The sequence below is a fragment of the Muscardinus avellanarius genome (genome assembly GCF_963383645.1).
Source record: "Muscardinus avellanarius genome assembly, chromosome: 7".
In the NCBI taxonomy this organism is placed as follows: Eukaryota; Metazoa; Chordata; class Mammalia; order Rodentia; family Gliridae; genus Muscardinus; species Muscardinus avellanarius.
Window position 1 is genome coordinate 83622401 of NC_137793.1, and position 27161 is coordinate 83649561.

The 27161-nt window shown below is 49.7% G+C and overlaps 1 protein-coding gene across 2 annotated transcripts in view; it reads right to left on the reverse strand.

Annotated features, from left to right (window-relative positions):
- Positions 1-27161, reverse strand: part of RASSF5 (Ras association domain family member 5) — a gene marked incomplete at both ends in the record, with an annotated part of 69477 nt that overhangs the window by 35149 nt on the left and 7167 nt on the right. For both annotated transcript variants that reach the window (XM_080698505.1, XM_080698506.1), the window contains one exon: positions 2521-2642. In XM_080698505.1, coding sequence (XP_080554631.1) covers positions 2521-2642 — 122 coding nt within the window. The remainder of the gene's footprint in view (positions 1-2520; positions 2643-27161) is intronic.

Sequence of the window (27161 nt, forward strand, 5' to 3'; positions counted from 1 at the left end):
CCGCCCCTTTCTCTGCATGGCAGAGAGAAGACAGAACTTTGTGATTATTGCTTTTAAAGGGTTGAGGGCAAATACTCATCTACAGGATGATCTCAATCATCGTTTGAAAAATGCATGAATGTACAGGAAGGACATAGAAAAACGTTAATGAAGAGTGGTTCTCTCTAGATGCAAGTAAAAAAAAATCAATGAATTTCTTTTCCTTAAAGAGCAGAGAGGAGAAATGCCACCAAGGTGAGCCCTCCCTACTAATAGATGTATGCCCCCCAACTAGCTGAGCTCAGACCCAGGCCCCTGACTCAATAAATCCCCATGAAGAAGGCACCAGGGCATGAGGTGAGCCCAGCCTCACCATCACATCAGGAAGGAACGTTCCATCTTGATATTTAATGGCAAATCAAGCCACGGTGGAAATCAGCACAAACAAGCTTTTTAGAAAAGGAGAGGGAGCTTGGAGCAGTGCCCAGTTGTATTGACAGAAGGCTGGGTCCTGCCCCAGCTCTGCTGAAGCACGCAGACAGGCCTGTCCAAAGCAAACACAGCAGCTCGCCTGCCAGCCCAGCACGCCCCACACTGGGTAGTTGGTCAGCTGGGTGCTGCTCAGCACCACACAGGAAGCTTGCTCCTTCCCCTTTGACATTTCAATTGGGTTTCTAGGGGCTTGGGATGTTACATGTCCTAGAGGGTCAAAATCATCCCATTTGGAGAATGCTGCTTTGGGGAAGGAACAGAAAGACCCCAAGAGGGAGATCCAGGAAGTAGTGAGGGAATCAGGCTCCAGGGTAGAGGGTGGGCAGCGTTGGAAGAGCAGAGAAAAGAGACTTGGAAGCACCCAAAGGGAAAAGAAAGTCGGGAAAATAAAGAGTTGTTAAATAAGCTTTTAGGAATGTTGCTGTACAGTGTGCTATGTAAGATCCCTTCTCCATCTTCCAAGGAGATGCATCAAAACTCTGCATTGTTGGCCTGGGGTTGTAGGTAGAGCACCTGCCTCACACACTCAAGGTCTTAGTTTCTGTCTCAGACTCCGCAAACAATGACCACAACAGTGAAACCCACGTTACTCATCCAGTTTTGGGAGTCTTCTGTGCCCATCCTTTCCCACCCATACCTTGAATGGACAGGCTCCAGCAAAGGGCCAGGCCCTCCCAAGAGGCCTGGTCACATCCAGGCTACGCCAGAAACAGTGACTATTCCAAAGTCTGGGGAGGATGTACTGAATTTTTAAATATACAATTTAGGACCATTTGAATATCATCCTTATAAAATCATGCCATACTTGCTTTCTAACAACGCTTTTCAGGAGACAAGGAGGCACCGGGGGCAGAGCGAGGGGTAAGGCCCATGGGGGCATCAGGCATTTGACCACCATTGATTACATGCGTAGTGGCCAGAAGAAGCAGGTAGATGGCTTCTTTGGAGACCTGGGGTTGCTTGTAAGTTACTCGCAATGTCTAGATCTCCCAGTATTGTCTCTTAGACCTTGGGCTTTTCACTCCTAGACACACCCTGAGCTTTTCCACTCTCCTACCCTACTGTAAGCACAGGATGGGCAGGGGCCATGTCTCTCCTCTTCATCACCAAGCCCCCGCATTCCCGGGCCTGGTCATGGTGAACACTTAAAACACACCTGTGAAATGATTTAAGATGGTGCCCTGGACCACTCCTTTCATCCCTGATCAGCGACGTTCAACTCACAGATAAAGGATCCTATCAGATGCTACCTTCTTTGGGAAGCCTTCCTTGATTTCTCCCAGCAGGAATATTCATGCTATGTATCCCCAAAAACTTGGCTCATAGTTTTATTATGCATGTGTCATGGATACTGTTTGGTTGCATTCTGCTTCCCCTGCCCAAATATAAGCTTTTTGGGGGCAGTTGTGATACATCATTTATTACTCTTCCTCTCACCGGTGTTTGGCACATGGTAGACAATCAATAAATGCTTGTTCAGCATAAGAATCAATTAGTGCTCTCCTCTGTCTCCATTCTAAACCCTGCACATTGGAGTTCAGAATCACTCTAGTTCTAGTGCCTTGGAAAAAACTAGAACCAAGAGCTGTTTTGGATGTCAACTTCAGGGCCTATAACATGGAACATGTCCAGTCCCCCCGAAGGCCTCGCCGGCCTGGCTGGCAGAGCGGTGAGAGGGCTGAAGTAGAGCTCTGTGGCGGCCCATGGACCGAAGGCAGGATGATGCATGAAACTTCAGCTCCATCATCCCCACTGCCCCAGGGCTGCAAGGACCTTCTAGAGGTTTCTCTGGGACTCACCCTGTCCCTGCCCATGCCCACACACAGCTCTAGGCACAAACACGGCATCTCAGGTGTCTCCATGTTACCGGTCCAGCCCCTTGGAAATGATCTGTCTGTGGCTCCATCTGGCCACAAGGAGACCCCAACATCCTTCATAGCTGGAATATCACAGCCTCATTCTCCCCGCTGCACACCAGAGCTCCCAGGAGAGCTGAGCCTGGGGCGCCTGCCAAGGCTGCTCCAGCTCGGCGGGAGTGCTGCTACCTACCTGGCCGAAGGCCGGGGCCAGCGTGCTCTCTGGAGAGGGTCTGCCCCGGGCCGGGCCCTGTCGCTCACTGCAGTCCAGCTGGATCAGGCTGCGGCATTCCGCGTGGCAGGTGAATTTACAGTCTGGAGGGGAAAGAACCACAGGGAGATGAGGGGTCAGGCAGAATCGCCACCACTTCCACCCAGAGAAAGAGCCAGGAGAGTGCGTCCAGCTCTCCATGGGAAGAGCAGTGCCGGAGGGCAGCGGCCGGCTGAGGGTCAGGCCCTGCTCTCTGTGCCACCCGGAACAGCAGTGTGTAAGTGCCTTAGGCCTGCACGAGCTGCCTTCACCTGCATCCTTTTGTGTGACTCTGTAATTGTTATCATGGGGCCTGGGGACTTCATGACCTCCTCATGATCAGGCCATCTGGCTCCAGACTGGCACGCTTTCTACAAACACACATCAGTCACCTGGGGCCACAGAACCGTGAGAAAAGACTGGATTTTTCTGGACCTCATTTTTTTTTTTATTTTGGTATTGGGGATCAAACCTAGGGGCATTCTACCTTCAAGCTACACCCCAGCCCTATTTTTTATGCTTTATTTTGAAACAGGGTCTAAGTTGCAGAGGGCCCAAGTATCTGAGGCGGGCTGTGAACCTGGGATCCTCCTGTCTCAGTTTCCCAAGTACAAGGATTACACGTAAGCACCGCCACACCCGGCTCTCCGGACCTCATTTTGCCAATCAGTAAAATATAGATAGAGCTGCCCTGCATTAGCACAATGACGTCTACAGGTAGAGGGGAAGATATGTCTAGAAGAATTAAAAGTCCTTCCAGAGATGAAGACAGTATCATCAGAGGAAGGGCTGTTACGTCACTCCAACTCGGGCTAGTCCAGAAATGTCAGGACAGCTCCTCTAAGCCAGTTGAAATAGCCTGCTCACGACATCCCAAGAGGGGAGAACAGCACATTCCATAGGCAATATTCATTTCCACGAAGCAATGACTTAATGGCCAGAGCTGAAAAGAGCCTTGAGGGCTCCCTTAGAGACAGGGAAGGGAAGGCCCAGAGAGGGAAAGTGAGGTTCCCAGCAACACATAGCCCATCGGCAGCAGAGCCTAGGACGCTGGCATTTTCCAGGGCTCCCTCTGGAGCCTCCTTGGCAGAAGAGAGAGGAAGTCAAAGAGGCCAAAAGACAGAGAGACTCAGCCAGGGAACAGAGGGTGAGGACTGAGGGGCGAAGGAAAGGGTGAAGCGGAAGAGCCAATGCAAGGTCACTGTCATTAGCAAATGCATGAACCGGAAGCGTGGCTGCTCAAGCAGGAGGCCCATCTGTGCAGGTGTGGGGTCTCCTGCGCGCTGCCCCCCGACTGTGCGGCAGATGCATGGAATGGGCTGTGACGAGTGGCCTTTGTGGCAGGGGACACCACGGCCTGGACTTGCTTGGACAACCTGGGCACTAGGGGCACCTGTAATCGATAAGGACTCAAGCACCCTGAGATGCTACCAAAAACCCAGCAATCTTCTTTTGGAGGGGTACTGGAGATTGCATCCAGAGGCATTTTACCCCTGAGCTATACCCCCAACCCTTGTGTTTTTATTCTTTGTTTTGAAGGAAGGTCTTGCTAGGTTGTTGAGTGTTTCACTAAGTTGCTGAAGCTGGCCTCAAACTTGCAATCCTCCTGTCTCAGCCTCTCAAGTACCAGGATTACAGATGTGTGCCCCCATGTCCTGTCACTGGTCTCTTTTGACCCCATCTGGAGGTAGGGATGGCAGCTGCTCCTGTGCCCGCTCATTTGAGGACTTCTGGAATGAGACTCCCACTCTCCTCAGCCGCCCCTTCCTTCACATCCCCAAAGGCAGGCGCTTATCGTGCTTGGGTTTGGCCACTAAGGTCTGCAGGGGGATGCCCTGACACTTGTGGGGATTCAGAGAAGCTCCAGACCCCTGCGACCTTCTATGCCATGGTCTGAAGCTCCTGGCTGGCACCTAGCAAGGCATTTAGAAGCTATATTGCCCATTTCCATCATGTGTGACGGGGAGGCCTGCCAACGTCCCTTCCCATAGGCCCCAGGGTCTCTGGGTCTTCCTGACCTTCTTCTCAGAGGCCCATTCCTTCCTGGAGATGGAATGGGTGTTCAATTCTCTGAGGCTTTACCAACCCTCCTTGCAGGTGCCCACGTGTGTTTCTGGGCCGCCCCAGTAGAAGATCTCCTGCCCAGCACAAAAAACAGTCTCATCCTTAGTGGGCGCAGGGCATAGAGGCCAAGTCTCCCTGCCTGCTGTGCCCAGAAACGCCAGGGCTTTTTGATAATGTAATACTGAGGTCTGAGCCCATAAAGGACGGCATTGTTCTGGGTTCTGGCCCTGGGACACACCTGTATGGCTGCTGGTCACGCTTTGAGCAATGAAGAATGCTCCAGGGATGCCAAGAAGTAGGAACAAGGAAGAGGAGGAAGAACTGGAAGCTCTCCCAGCCCCACGGTGAGTGAGCGAGGGCCGCCACGGGCTCCCAGGCTGCAAGCGTCTCAGAAGCACAAGCCTCTCTCCTCCCCTTGCAGCTTCTTGTGTGGTTGACCCAAGCACTCTGTGTCCATCTGCGCATCTGGGCCCCCCTCTCCCCCCACCCACCTCTCTCTCTCTCTCTCTCTCTCTCTCTCTCTCTCTCTCTCTCTCACACACACACACACACACACACACACACACACACACCCTGGAAATGGCACCAAAACCTCAGAAAGATCTTTTTACAGGCTGACGCTGAGTTGGACGGAGCTGGGAACAGAAGACTCCAGGAGGAGGCTTTTGGAAGTTTAGAGAAAGCACTGTTGGGCACTAGTGACTTTGTTCCATCAGACCGTGTAATCACAGGCTGTAGCAAAGCCACCGAGGTACATCCCCGAACTTCCCAGCCCCTGAAGATGCCAAGCCCAGGGCTTTGAGGCCAGTAGCAATGAAGTCAGACTCGTCCTGTTCTCCTCCAAACACAGAAGCAACAACCCATGAGGCTGTGTGTGCTGGGAATGGGGAGCCCCATGACATCCAACGGCAGGGCGATGTCCCTTGGGACCCAGTGTTAAGCCCTGCAGACCGTCCTTCCTTTGGGGCAGCTCCTTGTGGTGCTGCAGGCCATGCCCTGTGCTTGCCATTCCATCAGCCTCCACAGCCTACAGCAGGTATTCAGCTTGGACAAGGAAGAAAGAGAGACCCCGGGTGGAGAAGGAGGGCTCAGCCCTCACTGGACAGTCAGTGCCATCCTCTCTGGCTGCAGCACCCCTGTCCTGAGCCCAGATCGCCCCATGCTCTGTGCTAGCTGAGGGCGGAGGGGGAAGCAGGGCCCTGGGGGACCAGGTAGCTGGGCAGTCAGGACGCACAACCAATGAGCCAGAGGCACAGCGGCGACTTCACCATGCACAGGTCTGGGCGGCTTGTTCACGTAACAGTCTGGGACCCTTGCCAGTCAGAGCAGCTGGGAAGGTCTAGGTGCTGGAGAAACTGACTGGAAGGAGCTCAAATGCACTCAGCACAGGGCGCAGCGGAGGTGGGGCTCCTCGGTCACTAACTAGTTGGGACAAGGGTCTCACCACCCAGAGGCAGCAGCAATATTCCTGGGCTGTGAACCCTTCCGTCCTTGTGTGTGTGTGTGTGTGTGTGTGTGTGTGTGTGTGTGTGTGTGCGGTACTGGGGATGGAACAGGGGCATTCTACCTCCAAGCTACACCCCAGCCCTATTTTAGTTTTATTTTGAAGCAGGTCTCTATAGGTTGATGAGAGTCTCACTACTTGCTGAGGCTGTCCTTGAACCTGAGATCCTCCTGTTTCAGCCTCCCAAGTACGGGGGTCAGAAGTGCATACTTGTAATGCCTAGCTCTAACTGTGGTTTCTTGGAGAAAACTGGCATTTCCTTCTTTTTTTCTTTTTCTTTTCTTTCTTTTTCTTCTTTCCTTCTTTCTCTCTTTCTCTCTTTTTCTTTCTTTTGTGGTACTGGAAATGGAAGTGAAGTCAAGAGCGTTCTACCTCTGAGCTACACCCCCGGTCCTTTTTAAATTTTTATTTTTAAGTAGGGTCTTGTTAGATTGCTGCTTAGAGTCTCACTATGTTGCTGAGGCTATCCTCAAAACTGCAATCCTCCTCCTGTCTCAGCCTCCCATGTACTGGGATTACAGGTGTGGGCCACTGTGCCTGGCCTGACATTTCTTTAGTATTGTCATCTGTAAAACAGAATGATCCCTTCCCCTCTCTACCTTCTCCTTCCAGCTATGGCTCCTGTCTCCATCCCCAGGAGATGCTTTGAGGAAAGTAAATGCACTTTCAGGTTTGGAAAGAAGAGCCTATGGAAATAGAAGGGGAGAATAAGGAGAGATGGTGGAAACAACCTGCTCTAGGGGTCCCCGTCCCAAGAAGGCGGCATGAGCAGGGACGGAGGGCCTCCCCTCCGCAGCGTGTCCTAGGACTGCTGCGGCAAAGGACCACGAACTGGGTGGTTTAAAACAGAAACGTGTTGTCTCCAACTCTGGAGGCCACAAGTCTGGTGTCCGGAGGCTAAAGTTGCTGGCAGGGCTGTGCTCCCTCTGAAAGCTGTGAGGCCATCCCCTGGCCTCTTCCCGGCTCCCGGGAGCTCGCTGGCCACCCGTGGCATTCCTCGGCTGCAGCTCCATACCTCCCAACTCTGCCTGCATCTCCACCCGCGTCTCCACCTGGCCTTCTCCTTGTGTCTCTGTCTTCGCAGGACTGTCTTCTTATAAGAATACTAGTCACACTGGATTAGAGAGCCTACTCCAGTATGATCTCATTTTAACTAATTATATCTGCAACTACCCCAGTTCCAAACACAATCTCGTTCTTATGCTGGGTGTGGTGGTGCATGCCTGCAATCCCAGGCATGAGAGAGCAGGATCTTCTGTTTGAGGTCAGCCTCAGCAACTTAGTGAGGCCCTCCACAACTTAATGAGACCCTGGTTTTTTTGGGGTTTTTTTTCTCCTCCTCCTCCTCCTCCTCCTCCTCCTCCTCCTCCTCCTCCTCCTCCTCCTTCTTCTTCTTCTTCTTCTTCTTCTTCTTCTTCTTCTTTTTGTGGTACTGGGGGTGGAACCCAGGGGCTTTCTACCTCCGGGCTATATTCCCAGACCTATTTTTTAATATTTTATTTGGAAACAGGGTCTCATTAAGTTGCTGAGAGCCTCACTAAGTAGCCTCACTATGTAGCTGCACAGGCTGGCTTCACACCTGTGCAATCCTCCTGTCTCAGCCTCCCAAGTGCGGGAATTACAAGCGTGCGCCACCACGCCTGGCTTATTTTTTATTTTAAAACAGGGTCTCAGCCGGGTGTGGTGGCACACGCTTGTAATCCCCACGCTTGGGAGGCTGAGACAGGAGGATCGCACAGGTTTGAAGCCAGCCTCAGCTACTTAGTGAGGCTCTCAGCAACTTAGTGAGACCCCCTTTCCAAATACAGTATAAAATAGGTCTGGGAGTATAGCCTGGAGGTAGAAAGCCTCTGGGTTCTACCACGAATACCACCAAAAATTAATAACAATAATAATAATAATAATAATAATAATAATAATAGGACCAGGGGTATAGCTCAGAGGTAGAATGCCCCTGGGCTCAATTTCCCAGGACCAAAACAAAGACTTAAATATGCCTTTTGGATGTGGGTGGGAAGAGTATAGATCAACCCACGACTAGACCCTGAGCCATACTGGAACACAGAGCTCTTAGGTCCCAACAGCTGGGGCCTCCCGTGGCCTGTCTGATCTAGCCGAGGTCAGGCCTCTGCTCCCCCAGGGGCCTGCTCGTTTCACCACCCTGGCAGCCTGTGCTCAGAAATGGCCTTGCCTCTTCTACTTCAACACAGCAGAGTTAAAGGCAGCCAGTGAAACCCCATGCTGGGAGACTGTTTTCCAAAATGTCGAGGCTGCCCACATCCCCTTACTCCCCAGGGCTGCCAGAGTTGGTTTCTGCCCCCACATTGGCTGCCAATACGTGTGCAAACCAGGGCACACACTCTGCTGGGGGACTGTGGCTAGTTTTCGGAATCAGAGGCATTCCACTGATAAGAAACCCGCAAGGCCCCTTCACCCAGGAGCTGCAGCAAAATTCTGAGATAACACAGAGCTCTCCTCTCAACCTTCCCCTCCGCTGGCCCAGGCCAGGCTTTGGGAGGGCAGGGCAGGCCCCAGGGGTGCAGAGCTGGATTACAGAGAGTACACCCGCTGCCTTTCTGCGGTCACTCCCAGGTGGGCAAACAACAACTTCTCTCCCTGATGGACAAAGAAATTTCTGAGGCTGAGGAAAAACAGAGAGCCTTGGAGGCCAGGAGCCTGGGCACCAGGGCCTTCTGGAAGAAGGTTCACCCTAGAACAGACCTCCCCCACCCCCTTCCCCACTCTCTCAGGACCAGCATCCTGGACCTTGCTATTTGATGGAGGAGGAATGGACTTGGTGAAAGGCCTGGCCTCCAGTCTCCACTCAAATAGCTCTGTGACACTGGATAAGTTGCTGAACTTCTCTGAGCATTCATGTTCTCTATAAAATGAGAGTCATAACACCCAGTTCGTAGGGCTGCCCTGAGGGTGAAATGGGCCTCTTGATCTGAGAGTGGCACCAAAGGCCTGGAATGTGGAGCCCCAGCTCAGTGACAGTCCCTCCCCTCCCTCTCCTCCCAGGACTCTGCTCTGAGGATTTCCCCCTCTCCCCCATCAAGCTTCTGTTGGGGAATCTATAGGCTCACCAACTTCCCCCTGCTGGTTAGTTCAAGACAAGCACACAAATAGTTTTTAAAGTAATGTGTTAGACACTAAAGGGAAATCTGGAAAAAAAAAAATGTGCATTAGAAAGTTGCAATTTCCAAAAGGTTTAAAAAGCAGGAGTAAGGAGTATCCTGATCCTCTGGAACAACCAGGGGACAGTCTTGGCTCCCTTCTAAGACATTCTGGAATCACCTATTCAGGCACCAGGTGTCACTCACTGGAGCCTCCAGGCTGTACCAGCAACTCAGAGACCACCCAGAATGTCTCCATCACCGTGCGTCCACTCGGCCCAGGGCCTGCTGCCTCCACCATCATGCACAGCCTCTGTACGCCTGCTCCCGTGGCCAGAAAAACCCCTCTCTACCCGCTCCCCACACTTCCCGTCCGACCTCAGGTCCTCTGGTAGGCCCAGGAGAACACACTGTGAGCAACGCACAGGTGCTTTCTTGAATCCCACACTCTCCCAGCCTTTGCTCAGGGCCCTGGTGGCACTGGCAAAGCCCACCACTGAGCAGCCGGAAGGGGTCTAACACGATTAGCTGAGTAAAGAGCATAGAGCACCCCACCTTTGGCTGAACCGGAGAGACTGGTGTTCGCGTGCTAGTCTGACCCAATGCTCGTGTCCCAGCTTTCACCTGACTCAGTTTCCTCATCTACTGGGTGGAGGGTGGATAGCAGTGCCTCACAGAGTTACTGAGAAAATCAAATGAGATAATCGTGCAAATAACAACGTAAGACTTGATAGACTTTGGGTTCCATAAATATCATTCTTATTGCCTGGCTAAAATCCAAGCCCAGGCTGGCCAGTGGTTGGTTGCATCAGACATCTGAAGGCCTGTCTGTGCGTGTCCCACCTTCTCCAGACTCCCACTGAGTCCTGGCACCTCCTCAGACATCCCACTGCACCCCCATCCCGGTCCAGGCGAGAGGCCCTAGATTTTAGCTCTCTGCAGGGGGTAGGGAGCACCAGGTGTATTTGGAGCCTGAGGAGGGTGACCCTCCTCACCTTGGAGAGGCATCTCTGCTGCCCCCTGGGACTCCCCTTCTCTCCCCCACCCCAATATTTGAATTTCTAAAATGTTACTCTAGTTTTGAAAAAGAAAATCGTCAACGAAAGTTGATCATGTCCAGCAATGTAGAGGATGTGGAGAAATGTCAGGCAGCACCTGAGTGATGGTACCGGTTTCCTGCAGGGATTTGTCCTGAGAGTTCATTTCCTCATATCTAGGTACATTTTCGCCAACATGTTCATCACAGAGTTATGATGAGAAAATGCCAGAAATACTCCCATATCCCCTCAGGAGACTCGTTATGGTTATGCCGTGTTTTTAAATGGAATATTCTATAGCCAATGGATAAGATGATGCAGATAAACACTGGTCAACTTGGAAATACGTCCACAGTGCGCCGCTGAAAGAGGAAAGTTTGTGTTTTATGATTATGATTATAACACACATATACACACACACTTATATACACTATGAAGATAAATATCTAGAAGGTAGATCACATGCTTGCTCTAAAGGATGGATGAAATTTCAAGTAGTTTTCCTTTTTATTTTTTTTTTCTCAGTACTGGAGATTGAACCCAAGGCTTCTCACATTCACATGCTAGGCAAGTGTTCTACTGCTGAGCTACAGCCCCACCACTTTTTATGTTTTATTTTATTTATTTATTTATTTATTTATTTATTTATTTTTGGTGGTACTGGGTTTACTTGGGTTTCCTGGAGGCCCTTCTACCTCCGGGCTACACTCCCAGACCTATTTTTACATTTTTATTTGGAAACAGGGTCTCCTAAGCCAGCGCGCGTGGCTGGCTTCGAACCTGCGCGATCCTCCTGTCTCTGCCTCCCAAGGGCGGGGATTACAAGCGTGCACCACCACGCCCGGCTTATGTTTTATTTTGAGACAGGCAGAGTCTTACTAAGTTTCCAAGGCTGGCCTTGAACTTGGCAATCCTCCTGCCTCAGTCTCCCCCATTATCAACATCCTGCACTGGAGCGGTCCATCTGCTGCAGTTGATGAACCTGCATGGGCACGTCATTATCACCCAGAGCCCATATATTCTGTGGGTTTGAACATGCATCCATGACTATAGTACCATATGGAGTAGTTTCACAGCCTTAAAAAATCCCCTGAGTTCCACCCATTCATCCTTCTCTACCCCCAGACCCTGGCATCCAGTGATCCCTAATTGTTTCCGTAGTTTTGCCTTTTTTGACAAGAAAAACAAAAATTGGTTGCAATCACAGTAAGTAGCCTTTTTGGATTGGCTCTTTCACTGAGTAACATGCATTTAAGTTTCTTCCTTTTCTTTCCATGACTAAGATAGCTGGTCTCCTTTTATTGCTGAATAATATTCCATCTTCTGGATGTACATGTTTTATTTATTTTTTCACCTACTGAAGGACATCCTGGTTGTTTTCAAGTTCTGACAGTTCTGAATAAAGCTGCTATCAGCATCCATGTGCAGTTTTTGTGTGGACATGTTTTCAACTCCTTCGGTCTGGCCCTATTTTAAAGATGTGGAAATTGAGACTTGAAATGGTTAAGTGATTCGCTGACAGCTTTGCAGCTAGCAAGCCTCGGGGGTGGAAATGCATCACAGCTGGCTGCCTCTCAGATCTCTCTTTCTCAGTCCTCAGCCCTGTCTCCCCTATTGGTCCTAGTCCCCTTACTCTGCATTGCTGGAGGCCAGAAATGGGCTTCATCAAGGATGAAAGTTAGGTGGCCTGAGGCCAGAGCAAGCTTGGGTTGAAGGGCTTGGGGCTAGGGGTACCTTTTCCTGTGTCCTAGCAGGTAACAGTGTGAGCCCCCCCCCCCCCATTTGCGTTTCCACCCAACCTTCAGGGGTTTGGGAAGGGCCAGCTCACAGTGGGTCAAACTGCCCTAAGTCAAGCTGCTCAGCCTTTGAGGCTGCCAGTGCCCTGGGAGCTTCTGACTCACAATATCATCTGCCTGCTCAGGACTGGTTCTCTGTCTACCACCCTTCTGTCTCTGGGATGCCACCTCTGGGAGATTTGAAGCTATGAGGTAGCAGCCAGAGGTTCTCATCCAGGGCTCTCAGGGCACCCTCGGCAGAGAGGCCAGCTCTTTGGCCAAGTCCAGAAGAGAGCAGGCACTCAGCCTCCCTGATTCAAACAAGCCCAGCCTTAGTAGCCCTGCTAGGACATCAGGACGGTCACAGTACCAGAGGCATAGACTGGCACCCAAGGGTACCCACTCGCCAGCTATAAATCAGAAATCCTGAATCACACCGCTGGACATGTGCTAGAGGTCTTTAAGAACAGGTGGAGAGATGGAACACTCAACCTGGGCCAGGGAGTAGAAAGAATCAGGTTTCTAGAGTGGCGCGGGTCTAGATTTGGACCTGAGCCTGCCTATGACTGGGTATGAGATAGCTGGACAATTTACCTCAGTTAAATATGGGTTTTATTTGGCCTCAATTCCCTCACCTGCAAAACAGGGTTGATAAGATCTTTGTTTCCAAGATTAGAGAGAATATATGTAAAGTATCCAGTGGGTCTGGCACTTAGTAGGTATTCAGTAAACAACAGTTGTCATTTTCAACACCAGGAGACTCCTGAGTTAGAGTACGTGCTTTCCTACAGAATCAGCATGTGATACCAGCCAAGAACCTCTTTATTCTCAGGTCCTTGCCTACTGAATTAAGGTAAAGAGAATAGTGCAACTCCCATTCCTGTAGGTTCTTCCTACCTGCCCCCCCAACTGTGATGGACCCAGAAGAACAAGGCAGGGGATGGGAGACAGGTCAAGATGGAGAGAGTGGTTGCCAAGCATAGAGGTCTGCAGCTGCTGCCAAGATCAGCATGACCTATATGTTTTCCATACTCCTGGCTAAACCCCTGGTGAGGCCAAGAGCAAGGGAATGGAAACTCCCCACTCCTGGGGTTGGGCAGCCAGCGCAGGCCATCTGCACCTTAATGTTTCCATAAAGGAGCCTGGATCCCAGCCCTCTGGAGACCATAAACTATAGTTCCTTGTTTCAGAAGACAGACCACCCCTGAAGGCACTCAGCACCCCCAGCCCAGGGGGTCTGGAGGCCATGACTGCTCCTTCCCACCGTGCAATCCTAATGCCAGCTCTAGAATATGACAGAAAAGAAGCCAGAAGGCCAACAAGAAAGGCCAATGCAGTAGTAAGACAAGGGACCTAGAACTCTTAGGCCGGAGCTCACTGCTCCTTCCTGCAATAGGTGAGCAGCTCCCTGTGCAGGGGCTGCTGTCTCCGTGGGGAAAGCCGAGAGGATGAACCTGGGCATGGTCAAGTTTGGGTCTGATGTTTAGTTCCCATGTAAAACAGGACTGGGGAGCAGGTCCTCCAAGTCAGGCAGGGTGGAGAAAGTGCTAGAGAGGTGTGCCAGTGCTGGGGAGACCGGGTGAACCAAGGGCAGCCCAGTTGTTGCTCAGCAGATATTAAAGCAGATATAAAAACTCCCTGAAATGCTGGTCCCCCTATCTAATGTCTTGGTCACTAATTCCCCAAGCCAAGCCTCTTGTCACATTCCTGAGCAGGCTGGACGTGTCCCCTGAGCCCTCCTCCTAGACATACCCTGCTGGCCTGGCAGAAGTTGAGTGCCCGGGCAGGTCCACAGAGGCATAATCCTGCCCCACGTAGGTGGGCGTGGGTGGGTGCGCCTCTCAGGCAGCGCATTAATCATCTGTTTCCAACACAACCACACATCTCTAGGCTGGCTGATGAAGGCAGGCGCTGCGGCCAGGCCAGGCTGGGCGTGCTGGGGGAATGGGGGTTGGGGAGGAGCCGGCAGAGGGAGGGCAGGATAGTTCACAACAAGTTCAAAGGCAGGAAGCCAGGGAGGGCCAGGCAGTGCCCACCGTGCATCCTTCATTCTTTGGGGGATACTAAACCCAGAAGCACACCCCCACCCTGCCCTGTGTGTACATGTGTATATGTATAAAATCATAAACAAATGGGGTTTAATAGGGTGGTGTCATTTTTAGCGATTCACGCTCCTGTGTCACACAATATGAGCAGTATTAACTCATTCCTGTTCAAATGCTGCTAGACTTACCTCTCATCAATTCTTTCTCAGTCTCTGATATTTTTTCTATATTTTTGGTTCTTCTAACATTTATGATATTTGCATGGTTTTAACTATAATGCTCATAGCTGTCTAAAAGTTGTTCTGCTTTGAGGACTGGGGTTATAGCTCAGAGGTAGAGCATGCCTCGGCTCAATTCAGAATCAAATCCAATCAAATAAGCTCTATTTTTTTTTTTTTTTTGTACTAAGGATTGAACCCAGGGGCATTCTACCTCCGAGCTACACTCTCAGCCCTATTTTTTTTGTTCCTTATTTTTTAAAACAAGGTCTCACTAAGTTGCAAAGCACCTCACTAAGTAGCTAAGGCTGTCCTCAAACCACAATTCTCCTGTCTCAGCCTCCCAAATGCTGGAATTACAAGCATGTGCCACCACACCCAGCAAAAACATCTTTTTTTATTGTTTATTTTTTAATAACAACAAACTTTATTGAATTACAAATTTTAAAATTGGTCACTTAATTTAAGAGTGGGAATTTTTATTCTTCTTCTTAAACTTGTTCTTTCAAAAAGTGTGCTTTATTTTTGAAATAACAAAAGGTTCAACTATGAAGTGATAAAGTAGAGGTAGTTTGGTACCCATGGGCCGATCTTTAACTAAACAGCAAAACTATTTTCAGTAAAAAATAGTAAGAAGAGAGCACAGGAAAGTGTAAAACATGTATGGAGGAAAAACCTCTATTTTTAAATGGATTCAGTCCTCTTGCAACAGTTAAACTGTTAATTTTTTAATATTAATTAATCTCTAGGTTGATTATATTTAAGGAGAATATATTTATTTTAATTTAATATCACATATTAATATATGTAATATGTTTCCCAATGGTATGCACCTTAGAGAGACGCAGCCCTGTTGTATTGATGTGATGCTGTGGCCTCACACAGAACAGGGTGTTGATGACGGTGTTAGGAGAAACACAGATGTAGGTGGGAGGGTCTGAGGGCCTCCGTGCAGAGCATCCCTGAGAATCTCTCCTTAGCCAAGAATGGTAAAATGCAATGGATTAGCTGGGCATGGTGGCGCACACCTGTAATCCCAGTACTTGGGAGACAGGAGGATTGCAGGTTCAAGGCCAACCTCAGCAACTTAGTGAGGCCCTCAGCAATTTAGCTAGACCTTGTTTCAAAATGAAAAATAAAAAGGGCTGTGGTATAACTTGGAGTTAGAATGCCCCTGGGTTCAATCCTCAGTACTTGGAATTAAAAAAAAAAAAAAGCAATGGATTTGGGGGAGGGAGTAAAAGTAAACGCTCAGGGAGAGTGTGAAAGCTTCTTGCAAAATTGTGTCTCCGGAGCCGGGCGTGTGGCGCTTGTAATCCCCGCCCTTGGGAGGCAGAGACAGGAGGATCACGCAGGTTCGAAGCCAGCCGCGCGCGCTGGCTTAGGAGACCCTGTTTCCAAATAAAAATGTAAAAATAGGTCTGGGAGTGTAGCCCGGAGGTAGAAGGGCTTCCAGGAACCCCAGTACCACCAAAAAAAAAAAAAAAAAAAAAAAAAAAATTGTGTCTCCTATCTTTCCATATCTACAGAGTTGCGAACCAGCTGTACACCTGTGCACACGTGTGTGTTTACTGAAGGCCTACCACAGGCCAAGCCAGTTAGACAGGACGGCCAGTTAGATTCAAAGATTTTATGTAACAGGAAGAAGTTTCTGAAAGGGTTTCATATATAAAGAAAGAGTTCAATACAAATATATCCCGCTTTGCTGCTTTGATTGTCACAAAAATGGGGGGGGGGAGACAGACAGACAGACTGACTGACCGACTCTGACTGAGCTGGGTGTGGTGGTATATACCTGTAATCTCAGTACCTGGGAGGCTGAGACAAGAAGATCACAGGTTCAAGGCCAGCCTCAGCAACTTTGTAAGACCCTCAACAACTAAGCAGGCTCTTGACTAAAAATAAAAATCAAAAGGGCTGGGGATGTAGCTCAGAGGTAGAATGCCCCTGGGTTCAATCGCCAGTACCAAGAAAAGAGAGAATGAGAGATCCTATTACTAAATCACATTAAAAATATATATGTATATATTTCAACCATAGTAGACAGCTAGGTTTGAGGAAATTTAACCAACAGTGACAAGTTCATTGTTTCCAAAGCCAGCCTGAAGTTGACAGATACCCTCCCGGCCTCGGCCTGCTCAGGAGGGCCCTCCCATGCTCTCGGCATGTGTCACTCTGCTCTGGGTGTAGGAGATGCAAGGCGGCAGAGGCCTCCCCATCCCCCCCCAGCCCCCCACAGGCTTTGGGTCCTCTCCACTCATCCCTGTGGTCCTTCAAAGATATAAGGGGCTGCCTGAGTAGTCAGTACAGAAGGATATGGGTTTTATTTTATTTTTATTTTTGTAGCACTGGGATTGAACCCAGGGGCATTCTATCTCTGGGCTACACCCCCAGCCCTATTTTATTTTTATTTTGAAACAGGGTCTCCCTAGGTTGATGAGAGTCTCACTATTTGCTGAGACTGTCCTCGAACCCAAGTACTAGGTATGTGCTACCACGCCCAGCAGGATGTGTGTTTTATTAGTGAGGAACATGTATGTAAAGAGAAGATTAAGAATTTGGATTTTTTTTGTTTTGCTTTATTTTGGTACTGGGGATTGAAGCCAGGGGCATTCTACCTCTGAGTTACATCCCCACACCCATTTTACTTTCTATTTTGAAACAGGGTCTCACTAAGTTAATGAGGGCTGGCCTCAAAAACTACAATCCTCCCATTTCAGCCTCCCAAGTACTGAGATTATAGGTGTGTACACCACTACACCCAGCTGGACTTTTAAAAATTTTAAAATAGACATCATCTTTGAAAGAGGGCAGAGGGCAGCCTAGCCCTTGCTAACCTGGAGTACATTTCTGGTGCCACCCACAGACCACCCAGCCAAGTGGGTTTGAATGGAGTCCTGCAGGGGCATATGTACACTGCAGGGTGGCAGACAAACCTTGTACAAATGTGCAGCTACGAGCACACGCACAGGTGCATGTGCACAGGTACGCCTGGTCTGAGTGCCAGGAGGTCACGGGAGGCCAGGAGCAGCCAGGCCCGGTCCCTGATGGGTCAACCAGGCTACTGCATCCAACTAGTTTTTCCACACCTGCTTTGGTGTCACTTGCTGCCATTCAAAGCGCTTTTTGCCAACCAGGTGAAGCCAACTTCTTGCAGTGAGAAGAAAAGTAAATAGATGACGTCTGGGGCTGGCCCTCTCTGCCAGAGACACACAAAGGCTTCCTCACAGTTTCATGGCTGTAGCCAGGACCACCGGAGACTGCTGGAGAGACGCAGGCCTGTTTCCCACTGATCCCCTTGCAGCCTTTTAAAATGATATATGGCTCGCTGCTTGGTGACGAGCTTGCTTAGCTCCTAATGATGCCCGCTGGGCTAATCTAGCTTTGCCTCTTTATTATGTGGTGTGTTAAAGTCAGTGACGGGAATTTTTCCAGAGAAGGTGTTTAAGAGTTTCACGTCCCTCCTCCACTTTTCCCTGGGCAACCTTCAGATCATAAGTCTTTCCTGGAGAAGCAGGCATCCTTCCTTGGCCCAGGAGTGAAGAAAGGACGGACTGCTGCATTGGAGGCTTGTCTACATGGCCTGCTGGGAGTGGTCCTTTTTTTTTTTTTTGTAGTTTTTTTTTTTTTTTTTTTTGGTGGTACTGGGGTTCCTGGAAGCCCTTCTACCTCCAGGCTACACTCCCAGACCTATTTTATATTTTTGAAACAGGGTCTCTTATGCCAGCGCGGCTGGCTTCGAACCCGCGCAATCCTCCTGTCTCCGCCTCCCAAGCTGCGGGGATTACAAGCGTGTGCCACCATACCTGGCTTTTTGTAGTATTAAGGATTGAACCCAGGGGCATTCTACCTCTTAGCCTCTTAGCTACACCCTCAGCCCTAATTTTTATTCTTTATTTTGAAACAAGATCTCATAAGTTGCACAGGGCCTCACTAAGTAGCTGGGGCTGGCCCACTAAGTTGTAGAGGGCCTCACTAAGTAGCTGAGGCTGGCCGCGAGCCTGTGATCCTCCTGTCTCAACCTCCCAAGTACTGGGATTACAGGTGCGCCCCACCACACCTGGCTTGGGAGTGGTCCTTAAAAACCTCCCTAAGCTGGGTGTGGTGATGCTTGCCTGTAATTTCAGTACTTGGGAGGCTGAGACTGGAGGATCGTCAGCCTCAGCAATTTAGTGACCACTTCAAAATAAAAAATAAAAGAGGGCCTGGGGGGTATAGCTCAGAAGTAGACTTCCCTGGGTTTCATTCCCATCCCAGTGTGTGTGTTCGGGGGGGGGGGGGACTCCTTGAGAGCACTGAATAACAGAAGCACCTGGCAAGGAGCCTCCACTGTGCCAGGCATTAGATCAACTCTACATATAGAGTCGTGTTTAAGCCACCCAACAGCTAGTAATAGTAGTAGTAGTAGCAGCAGCAGCGGCAGCAGCGATTGAATCCAAGACTATTCTGAGCTACACCTCCAGCCTTTTAAAACAATTTTATTTTGAAACAGGAGTTTTCACTAAGCTGCCGAGGGTCTTGCTAAGTTGCTAAGACTGGCTTCGAACCTCTGATCCCCCTGTCTCAGCCTCCCAAGTACTGGAATCCCAGGAGGGGATTCTAGATGTGTGACACCATGCCTGACTCCAATAGCAATTTGAAACTAGGATTCTTTGCTTCTTTTTCATTTGAAAAAAACTGAAGCTCAGAGAGGTTAGTCTCTATGGGGTAGGCCCAACAGCCAGGAAGGGATCACTGCAGGATCTAAACTCAAGCCGGGCCAGGCTCCACTCCACTTTAAGTGCCCCAGGAGGTGGGGCTATTCCAGACATCCAGTGCTCCCGTCACTGCTCAGCATCTTGTCTGCCCCCCTCCTCCTGCATCAGGTGAGTCAGCACAGTGTAGCTGCTGTGCAGTATTTGCCCTGAACTTGATGCTGTCACTCCATGCCTGATGGATTTTATTAAATCTATAACTCATGGGGCTGAATAGCAAAGGAGTAAGGAAAAGATCTGCTGAATAGTGCTCAGAGAAAACGGGAGAGATACAGAGAAGGATGAACAGGAGCACACTAGCATCTAAACTGAGAATCTCAGAAGCCAGTTCTCTTCTTAGTGAAGGTCAAATTATTGAGGCTGGCTAAAGAACATTTATTTGTCTTGAAGTAGGGATTCAGTCTAATTGAATTAAAGTTTCTCTTTTTCAGACAGATGTGGTGGTGCACTCCTTTAATTCCAGTCCTTGAAAGGCCAAGATAGGAGGATTGCAGGTTTGAGACCAGCCTCAGAAACTTAGTGAGACCATTTCAAAATAATTTTTTGTGTGTGGTACTGGGGTTCCTGGAAGCCCTTCTACCTCTAGGCTACACTCCCAGACCTATTTTTACATTTTTATTTGGAAACAGGGTCTCCTAAGCCAGCGTGCGTGGCTGGCTTCGAACCTGCGTGATCCTCCTGTCTCTGCCTCCCAAGCGCGGGGATTACAAGCGTGCGCCACCACGCCCGGCAAATTTTATTTTTTTAAGTTAAATGTTTTTTTGGTACTGGGGATGGAACTCAGGGGCATTCTACCTCTGAATTATACCCCTAGCCCTATTTTATTTTTTATTTTGAAACAGGGTCTCATTAAGTTCCTGAGGGCCTCACAATTGTGGTCCTCTGGGCTCAGCCTCTCAAGTACTGGGATTGTAGGTGTGTGCCACCACACCTAGTTCAAAATAAAAAATTAAAAATTAAAAAATGCTGGAGGTATAACTCAGAGGTGAAATGCCTCTGGGTTTAATCCCCAGAGAAACAAACAAATAAATAAACGAATATTTAAAAATAAAATTTCCCCTTCTCAAAAGGATAAGCCTCAATCAGAAAAAAATTATATCTTTTATTGTCAAAAATTCTATCTTTTACCTAATGTTCTTTAAATTAGTTCCAAAAACTTGGCCCAGAGATGGCATTTTATTTTGGTTCCATCCCTGAGACTTGGTGCTGTGATCTAGAGGGATTCCCACCTATTCCTGACTGTGTGTGAGATTGGGTGAAGACAAGTAGGGCAGGGAACCCCAAGAAAAGCTTCCATACTCTAAGATTTCCAGCCATCCAAGAGAAGCAGTTAAAGCCGAGTACAATGAGCAGGCTGCGGCAAAAGATTCTGGGCCTGGCTGTGCCCAGAATCTTCTTTGAGAAGCCTTACTTCTCTGAGCGGCCTCATCCGTGAAACAGAATAACCCCTTTGCCATTCCTACTAAACAAGAATCCAGAGAAAACAAACAATAATAAAAACAGACATAAACCTCTGAGTCTTGAGCAAACAGTGCTACAGAAACTGTAAGATGCTGGAGACAATGTAATACAACAGAAAGATCCCCAGGCTGGGAGGCATCAGATGCCTGGAATCTCATCCTTGGTGCTACACCAACAACACCTTTGCTGGAGAAAGTAGAGGACTAGAGAAGATGCAGCTTCGGCTTGCTACTGTATCTATCTCCTTCTCATCTTTCATTCACCCCTGAAAAACATCTCCTTATCCTTCCCCAGACATGGACCATTCTCACCCTAAATTAGTGTTCAGGAAAGGAGTTAGCCATCCAGTGCGGCTGGGGCTTCTGTCCAGCTGAGCTCCACCCAGCAGCCCGGGCCCTGCACAGCCGCGTCCCTCCAGCAACCTCACCGATGAGAAAGCTTGGCTTAGGAAACACTGCTGCCCCCAGGGGCTGAGCAGCCCGGTGCAGCAGCTTGGGAAGGGCCAATGCCCCTCCATGTACAGGACCGTGAAGTGGAGAGCAGTAGCCATCCAAAGTACCCATTTTCCACCAGCTCTGAGACCCTGGTTATGATGGTCCTACTTCTTAGCCTAAGGAAGGCTGTTAAAATCCATGGCCAGCATGAAGCTTCTGAGCCAGGCTGGCCACGTCCTTCCAGCTGCCTGTTCAACCCAAACCAGGCAAGGTCGCTGCACCTGTGCCTTGGTTCCTGCAGAGTCAGGAAGGCCAGGGAGTGGTGCCAAGCTCAGCATCAAGGGCCAGGCTGCTGGAAGGTTCCATATTCCTTTTTCATGAGAAAAGCTACTAGGAGAAGCCTGGGAACCCCAGTACTCGCCGAGGGCCCCCAGCTGGAGCAGCTTGGACCTACCAGGAGCCCGCCGAACCTCGAACCTCTGCAGGGTCTGGAGCTTCTCTGACAGTGAGCGGCTCTTCTTCGGGAGCCTGCTGAAGAGCCGCTGAAGGCGTGCAGCGACTGTCCCGAAGCAGGCTGCAGCCGCTCCCTTATCCCGGCCCTCCGTCATCCTGTCTGCAGATCGATAGTTCTTCCCCAGGCCTGCTGTCACCGGTGGGTGCCAAGTCGGGGAGTCCCGGGCCCTGGGGAGGGCTCTGGGCTTCATGTGACCTGGACAGGTACCTGGGACCACAGGCTCTGGCACCAGCACAGACTGCCCAATACTGCTCCGTCCCAGCTGAGGCTCTGCTCTCTCCACCTCCCCCAGTGGAAAACTTTCTATTCCTGGGGCTTTTAGCTTGATAAGATAACAATGCCCCCACCAAACAGACTGCAGGAGAGAGCCTGCCCCAAGCCTCACTTCTCAGTCGCGCCTGTGAGTCTGAAAATCAATGTCTCCAAAGTTTCAACAGACGACAGAAGTGATCGGTTCCTTCACACCACGTGCCCAGCCCAGGAGCTCGTTAATGGATTTCTTTGGGGGCGGTAGATTAATAATGCTTCACCAGCTGTCTAGGCTCCTAAGGGACAACCTGAGGCTAGCTCACATCCTCCCAAGCTCAGCCACAGGGGAAGGATCCAAAAGGAGGCTGTGTGGCTTTAAGACGTCAGACCATTTATCTGAGACCAGATACCTGAGCACAGAGCAAGCAATATGCAAAAGGACATGACCCTCTGGGCTGCTGGAGTGGGAGACAGAAAAGGAGAAGAAAACGGTCTCTCACAAAAATGGTAGAAGTGTTGTCCCCCTGCCTTAAAATGGTGCACACAGGGTCCCCTTACTCTGCCTCAGAAGCAGCCAAGCCCTAGTGGCAAAATTCCTGGGGACTCTGTTGACCAGGCCAAGACAGGGCATGGCCACCAGACAGGCGGCAGAGCCTTCCAGAAGGCCACCGGAAGGAGGTGTCTGCTCCCAGGCTGCTCAGGGATCCCAGACTTCACTTGCGGGTGGCCAGCAAAGGAGACATGCTTGTCCTTTAACCAGAGGAAAGGAACCTCAGTGGACTCCGCACTCAGCATCCCTGGTTGAAGACACGTGCACCCACCTGTGCTCTGGTCCAGGAAGCCACACTCATGAGTTCAGGTGTGAGCTAAGGTATTCCTCAGGAACCACCACCCTCTGGCTCAGCATCTCTGTGCTGTCATTCAGAGTATGCTGAAGGGCATCCCATCCCAAAGGCCATACCCTCAGGCCTCCTTAGCAAGAGGAGGGACACACCTAAGCTGAACTCTGAGCCTCCCGGAGGCTTCCCTCTCACCTTCTCATACAAATCTGGCCAGGAGGTCCTGGTCTGCAGGGCTCCAGCACCCAGGGCAGGGGCAACAATGGCACATTGTTTATGAGTCATTTATTTGATGTGGAAATGCTCCCAATGCTATTCTTCTTCATTCCTGAACACATTCTTTCTCCCCAGTGCTTCCTCCAGGAGACTGGCTTGTGCCACAAAAGGGTCATAAGTGAGTCCAGGTTCTGAAATACTACTCGGGGCACTAAACAAGAGGCACACAGGGGTGGGAGCTGGAGGTCCCTGCCCCACCATGGCCCTGACCTTGGCACCTGAGATCCCCAAGAGGGTCCAGGAACTTCCACCTGGCTGGCACAGACAAGGGCGGCACTCCCCCTGCGCCCTTAGAGAGGGGAGCGTGCACGTGCTGGGGGAGTTTTAAATATGAGCAATAAGGGAGTCAGTCCCTGCTGGATGTCCCATCTGGGCCCTGGGACAGGCTGACCTCACTTCTCTTTTTTCTAACACAGAGCTGTTCTTTTTACCGATCTATTGATCTATCCATTATCTGCCTATCCTCTATCTATCCTCTATCTATCTATCTATCTATCTATCTATCTATCTATCTTCTATCATCTATTGTGTGGTACTGGGGATTGAGCCCAGGGGCATTTTACCACTGCTTCATACCCCAGCCCTTTTAAATTTTTTTATTTTGAGACAGGGTCTCAAATAAAACTCAAGCTAAATTGCCCAGGCTGCTCTCAAACTTGCTTTCCTCCTATCTCGGCCTCCGGGACTGGGATTATAGGTGTGTGCCTGCCTGCCTGCCTGCCTGCCTGCCTGCCTTCCTTCCTTCCTTCCTTCCTTCCTTCCTTCCTTTTTTCCTTCCTTCCTTCTTTCCTTCCTTCCTTCCTTCCTTCCTTTTTCTTTTTGTTCTGGAAACCACACCCAAGGTCTCATTCATGCTAGGCAAAAGTGCTATATTACCTATGCCCCCAACCCCACAGAGTAGTTCTTTTACAGGTTAAGCTATTAAAGAAACCAGCTACAGGGCATAGTGGCTCATGCTTATAATCCCAGTACTTGGGAGGCTGAGACAGAAAGATCCCAGGGTCATAGCCATCCTCAGCTACTTAGTGAGGCCTTTCACAACTTAGTGAGACCCTGTTTCAAAATAAATAATAAAAAATCGGCCTGGGGTGGAGCTTGGAGGTAGAATGCCCCTGGGTTCCATCCCCAGTACTGAAAAGAAGAAGAAAAAGGAAGAGGAGGAGGAGGAGGAGGAAGAGGAGGAGGAGGAGGAGGAGGAGGAGGAAGAGGAGCTGTTGGAGGAGGAGGGGAGGGGAGGAGGAGGGGGAGGAGGAGGAGACCAGCAGGAAAGACGGGCACAGACTGGAGACAGTGCTTTGGGAGGCTCTAGAATCTCCATTGATCCTTTGGCAACTAGATCGATGTTCTTCTGCAAGGATGGTCTGGGAGGAGCCTCTCCTCCAGTTATGGGATGGTCTGTAATGACCTCTTGCTGCCCCTGATGTACAAGCATTAACCCAGTGATGTCCTGCTAAAGGGGAGTCCAGCCAAAGGCCGACAGAATTTGAAGCAACAGCTTTGGCCATCTTAAGGGCGAGGGGTGCGATATATTCTCACTTTGAAGCACCCTGTTTGTATAAAGCCAACTCTGGATTGCTTTTAAAAGCACATATCCCTAGAATAGACATTCACTGAAGCATGCGTAATCTTTCCTCTAAAGTTCTCAGGTTACCGCTGGAATCTGCTCTTCCATTTAAACACTAAGGCATCTTTGAGGCTTTTTTGGATTTTCAATACCTCCTTCAGTTTCAGAAAACACATAATTATTTCAACAGAAACCACCAAACTCCCAACTTTCATTCAACTTCAATGGAAAAAACAGCCTCCTCCAAGTGAGCAAGGCAAGCGGGTGATGGTTCCTGTTCCCAGATGTAAGCCTGGCCCTGGGAAACGCACAGCGGCAGAGCTGGGGCTGTGGGGCTTTATCCAGATTTGCTCTTCCCCACGGGGCCACACCACTGTCTGACTAAAGTCCGAGGTCCACTAAGCAGACCCTGGGGGTACTTTCCAGTCCCTATCCAACCCTCTTCACCCCAACTTTCCCCTCTAGGATCCGGGCTACTAATTTCTTTTTGGTTCCAAGCTCATCCTGTGTCAAAACTCTGAGCACTGGGTCAAGGCAGAGGACGCATGGAACAGGAGATCTACCTGCATTTCTGTGCCTACCCTCAACTGGCTCCTCTTTCCTAATACCCATGGGCAGGGTAGGCATGGGGTACACCCCCTTGTTTCTCCTATCCTGGGATCTCAGAAAATGTCACCCTATGTTACAGAACCTCATGATTTCACATTCTGCAGATCTGCTTAGAAAATAAGTGCTGAGAGCCAGGCATGGTGGTGCATACCTGTAATCCCTGTACCTGGGAGCCTGAGACAGGAGGATCGCAGGTTTGTGGCCAGCATGGGCAACTTAGTGAGGCCCTCCATAATCTAGTGAGACCCTGTTTCAAAATGATAAAATAAAATAGGGCTGGGGGTGTAACTCAGAGGTAGAATACCCCTGGGTTTAATCCCCAGAAACACACACACACACACACACACACACACACACACACACGAGAGAGAGAGAGAGAGAGAGAGAGAGAGAGAGAGAGAGAGAGAGAGAAAGGAGGAGGAGGAGGAGGAGGAGGAGGAGGAGGAGGAGGAGGAGAGGAGGAGGAGAAGGAGGAGGAGGAGGAGGAAATGAATGCTGAAAACAGGTTTCAATTCCACTGTCTCTCCGTTATCCAGGTACTGAAAGCAGATTCTCCAACTTACACATGGTTTATCACTCTTTGACTCAACTCCTATTTATTTATTTATTATTTTATTTATGATACTGGGGATTAAACCCCAAAGCATTCTACCTCTCAGCTACACCCCCAGCCCTATTTTATGAGTCTCACTAAGTTGTGGAGGGTCTCACTAAACTGCTGAGGCTGACCATACACCTGTGATCCTCCTGTCTCAGCCTCTCAAGTTCTGGGATTACAAGTGTGGGCCACCATGCCTGGCTTCTTTTTCTTATTATTATCTTGGACATTTCAGCAGCCATTGGCAGAAGGGAGGTAGATGAATTAGAAAATTCAGCAAGCTGCATGACCAGAGATGCTAGTTCATCAGCCAAAATTCTAGGTTGCATTCCAGTGCTGCTTTTGAGACTAATGATCTGGTCACTGCAGAGAAGTCATTTGACTTCCCTGAATGCTGCATTTCCTCATCTATGGGATGGCCACGATGAAGCCAGCCCTGCCTACTTCACAAGAAACTTCAGGGCTCAACAGGGGCAGGAGCCATGAGAATGCTTTAGATAGAGCCACATGTGATAAATCTTGTCTGCTCCCAGCATTTCTTGGCCATTCCTGACTCTTCTTATTTCACACGAATATTTCCACTTTGGCAGGTTCACAGAATACCAACTTGTACCTTGAATAAGCTTAATGACAATTCTTTCTCATCCAGTAGAAACAAAACATAAAAGGATTAAAATAAAAGACAAATAACACTGCTCTCCTTTTAAGGCCTGACTTTCAAGAACCTGCGGTCTATTTCTTAAAGGTCCACATAAGCCAAGTTTTCATTTCTAGCAGTTGCTGCCAAAGGCCACGGCAGGCATGTGGAGAAGACCTGCCCCACCCCGGAAATGTGTTTGTTCAAGAAAAAGGGAGGGGGCAGACAGTGGCGCACGGGTCCTCCAACGAAGAGCAAACATGACCCAGCCAGCGGCGGTCACAGCTGAGTGTCAGGGTCGGTCACTCGCCGGTCCGTCTAGTGACACACAGGAATGAACACACTGGATGCTGAACACCGCCCTCTTACAAACCCTCAGCACAATGCCATCTTCAGTTCTTTTCCCTGATGTCCTCAAATGGGGCCAGGGCAGAAGGTGTAGGTAGAAAAATCCTAATAAAAAATCTGGGATCTCACTGCCAGGGGCCACCAGACCCCTCAGCCAAGGTGTCATCCTCCACCAGGAGGTGGCAAAGGCTACAATGCCAGGAGGTCTTCACAGTACTTCTTCCTTCCTTTCCTAAAGACCAAAGAAGATCCCCCTAGCGTGCATCTCCCATGAACTTTCTCTACTCCAGGAACCACAAACAGGCTAGAATGGGCCTGCGCAGACTTGTTGGCTACTTCACGAAGAGGTCTAGGGGTCCAAGATTCAAATATCACCTCCTTGGGTCTGAAGCAAGATAATCTTGGCCGTGGGGCAGAGGACCCATGACTGTTCCTTAGCACTGATTTTATTGCACTTAAGTCAGTGCCGCAGGGATCCAAGCCTTCTGCCCTGGCTGACATCATCACTTTATAGCCTGCTCATTCTTTCCCCAAAGCCCCAA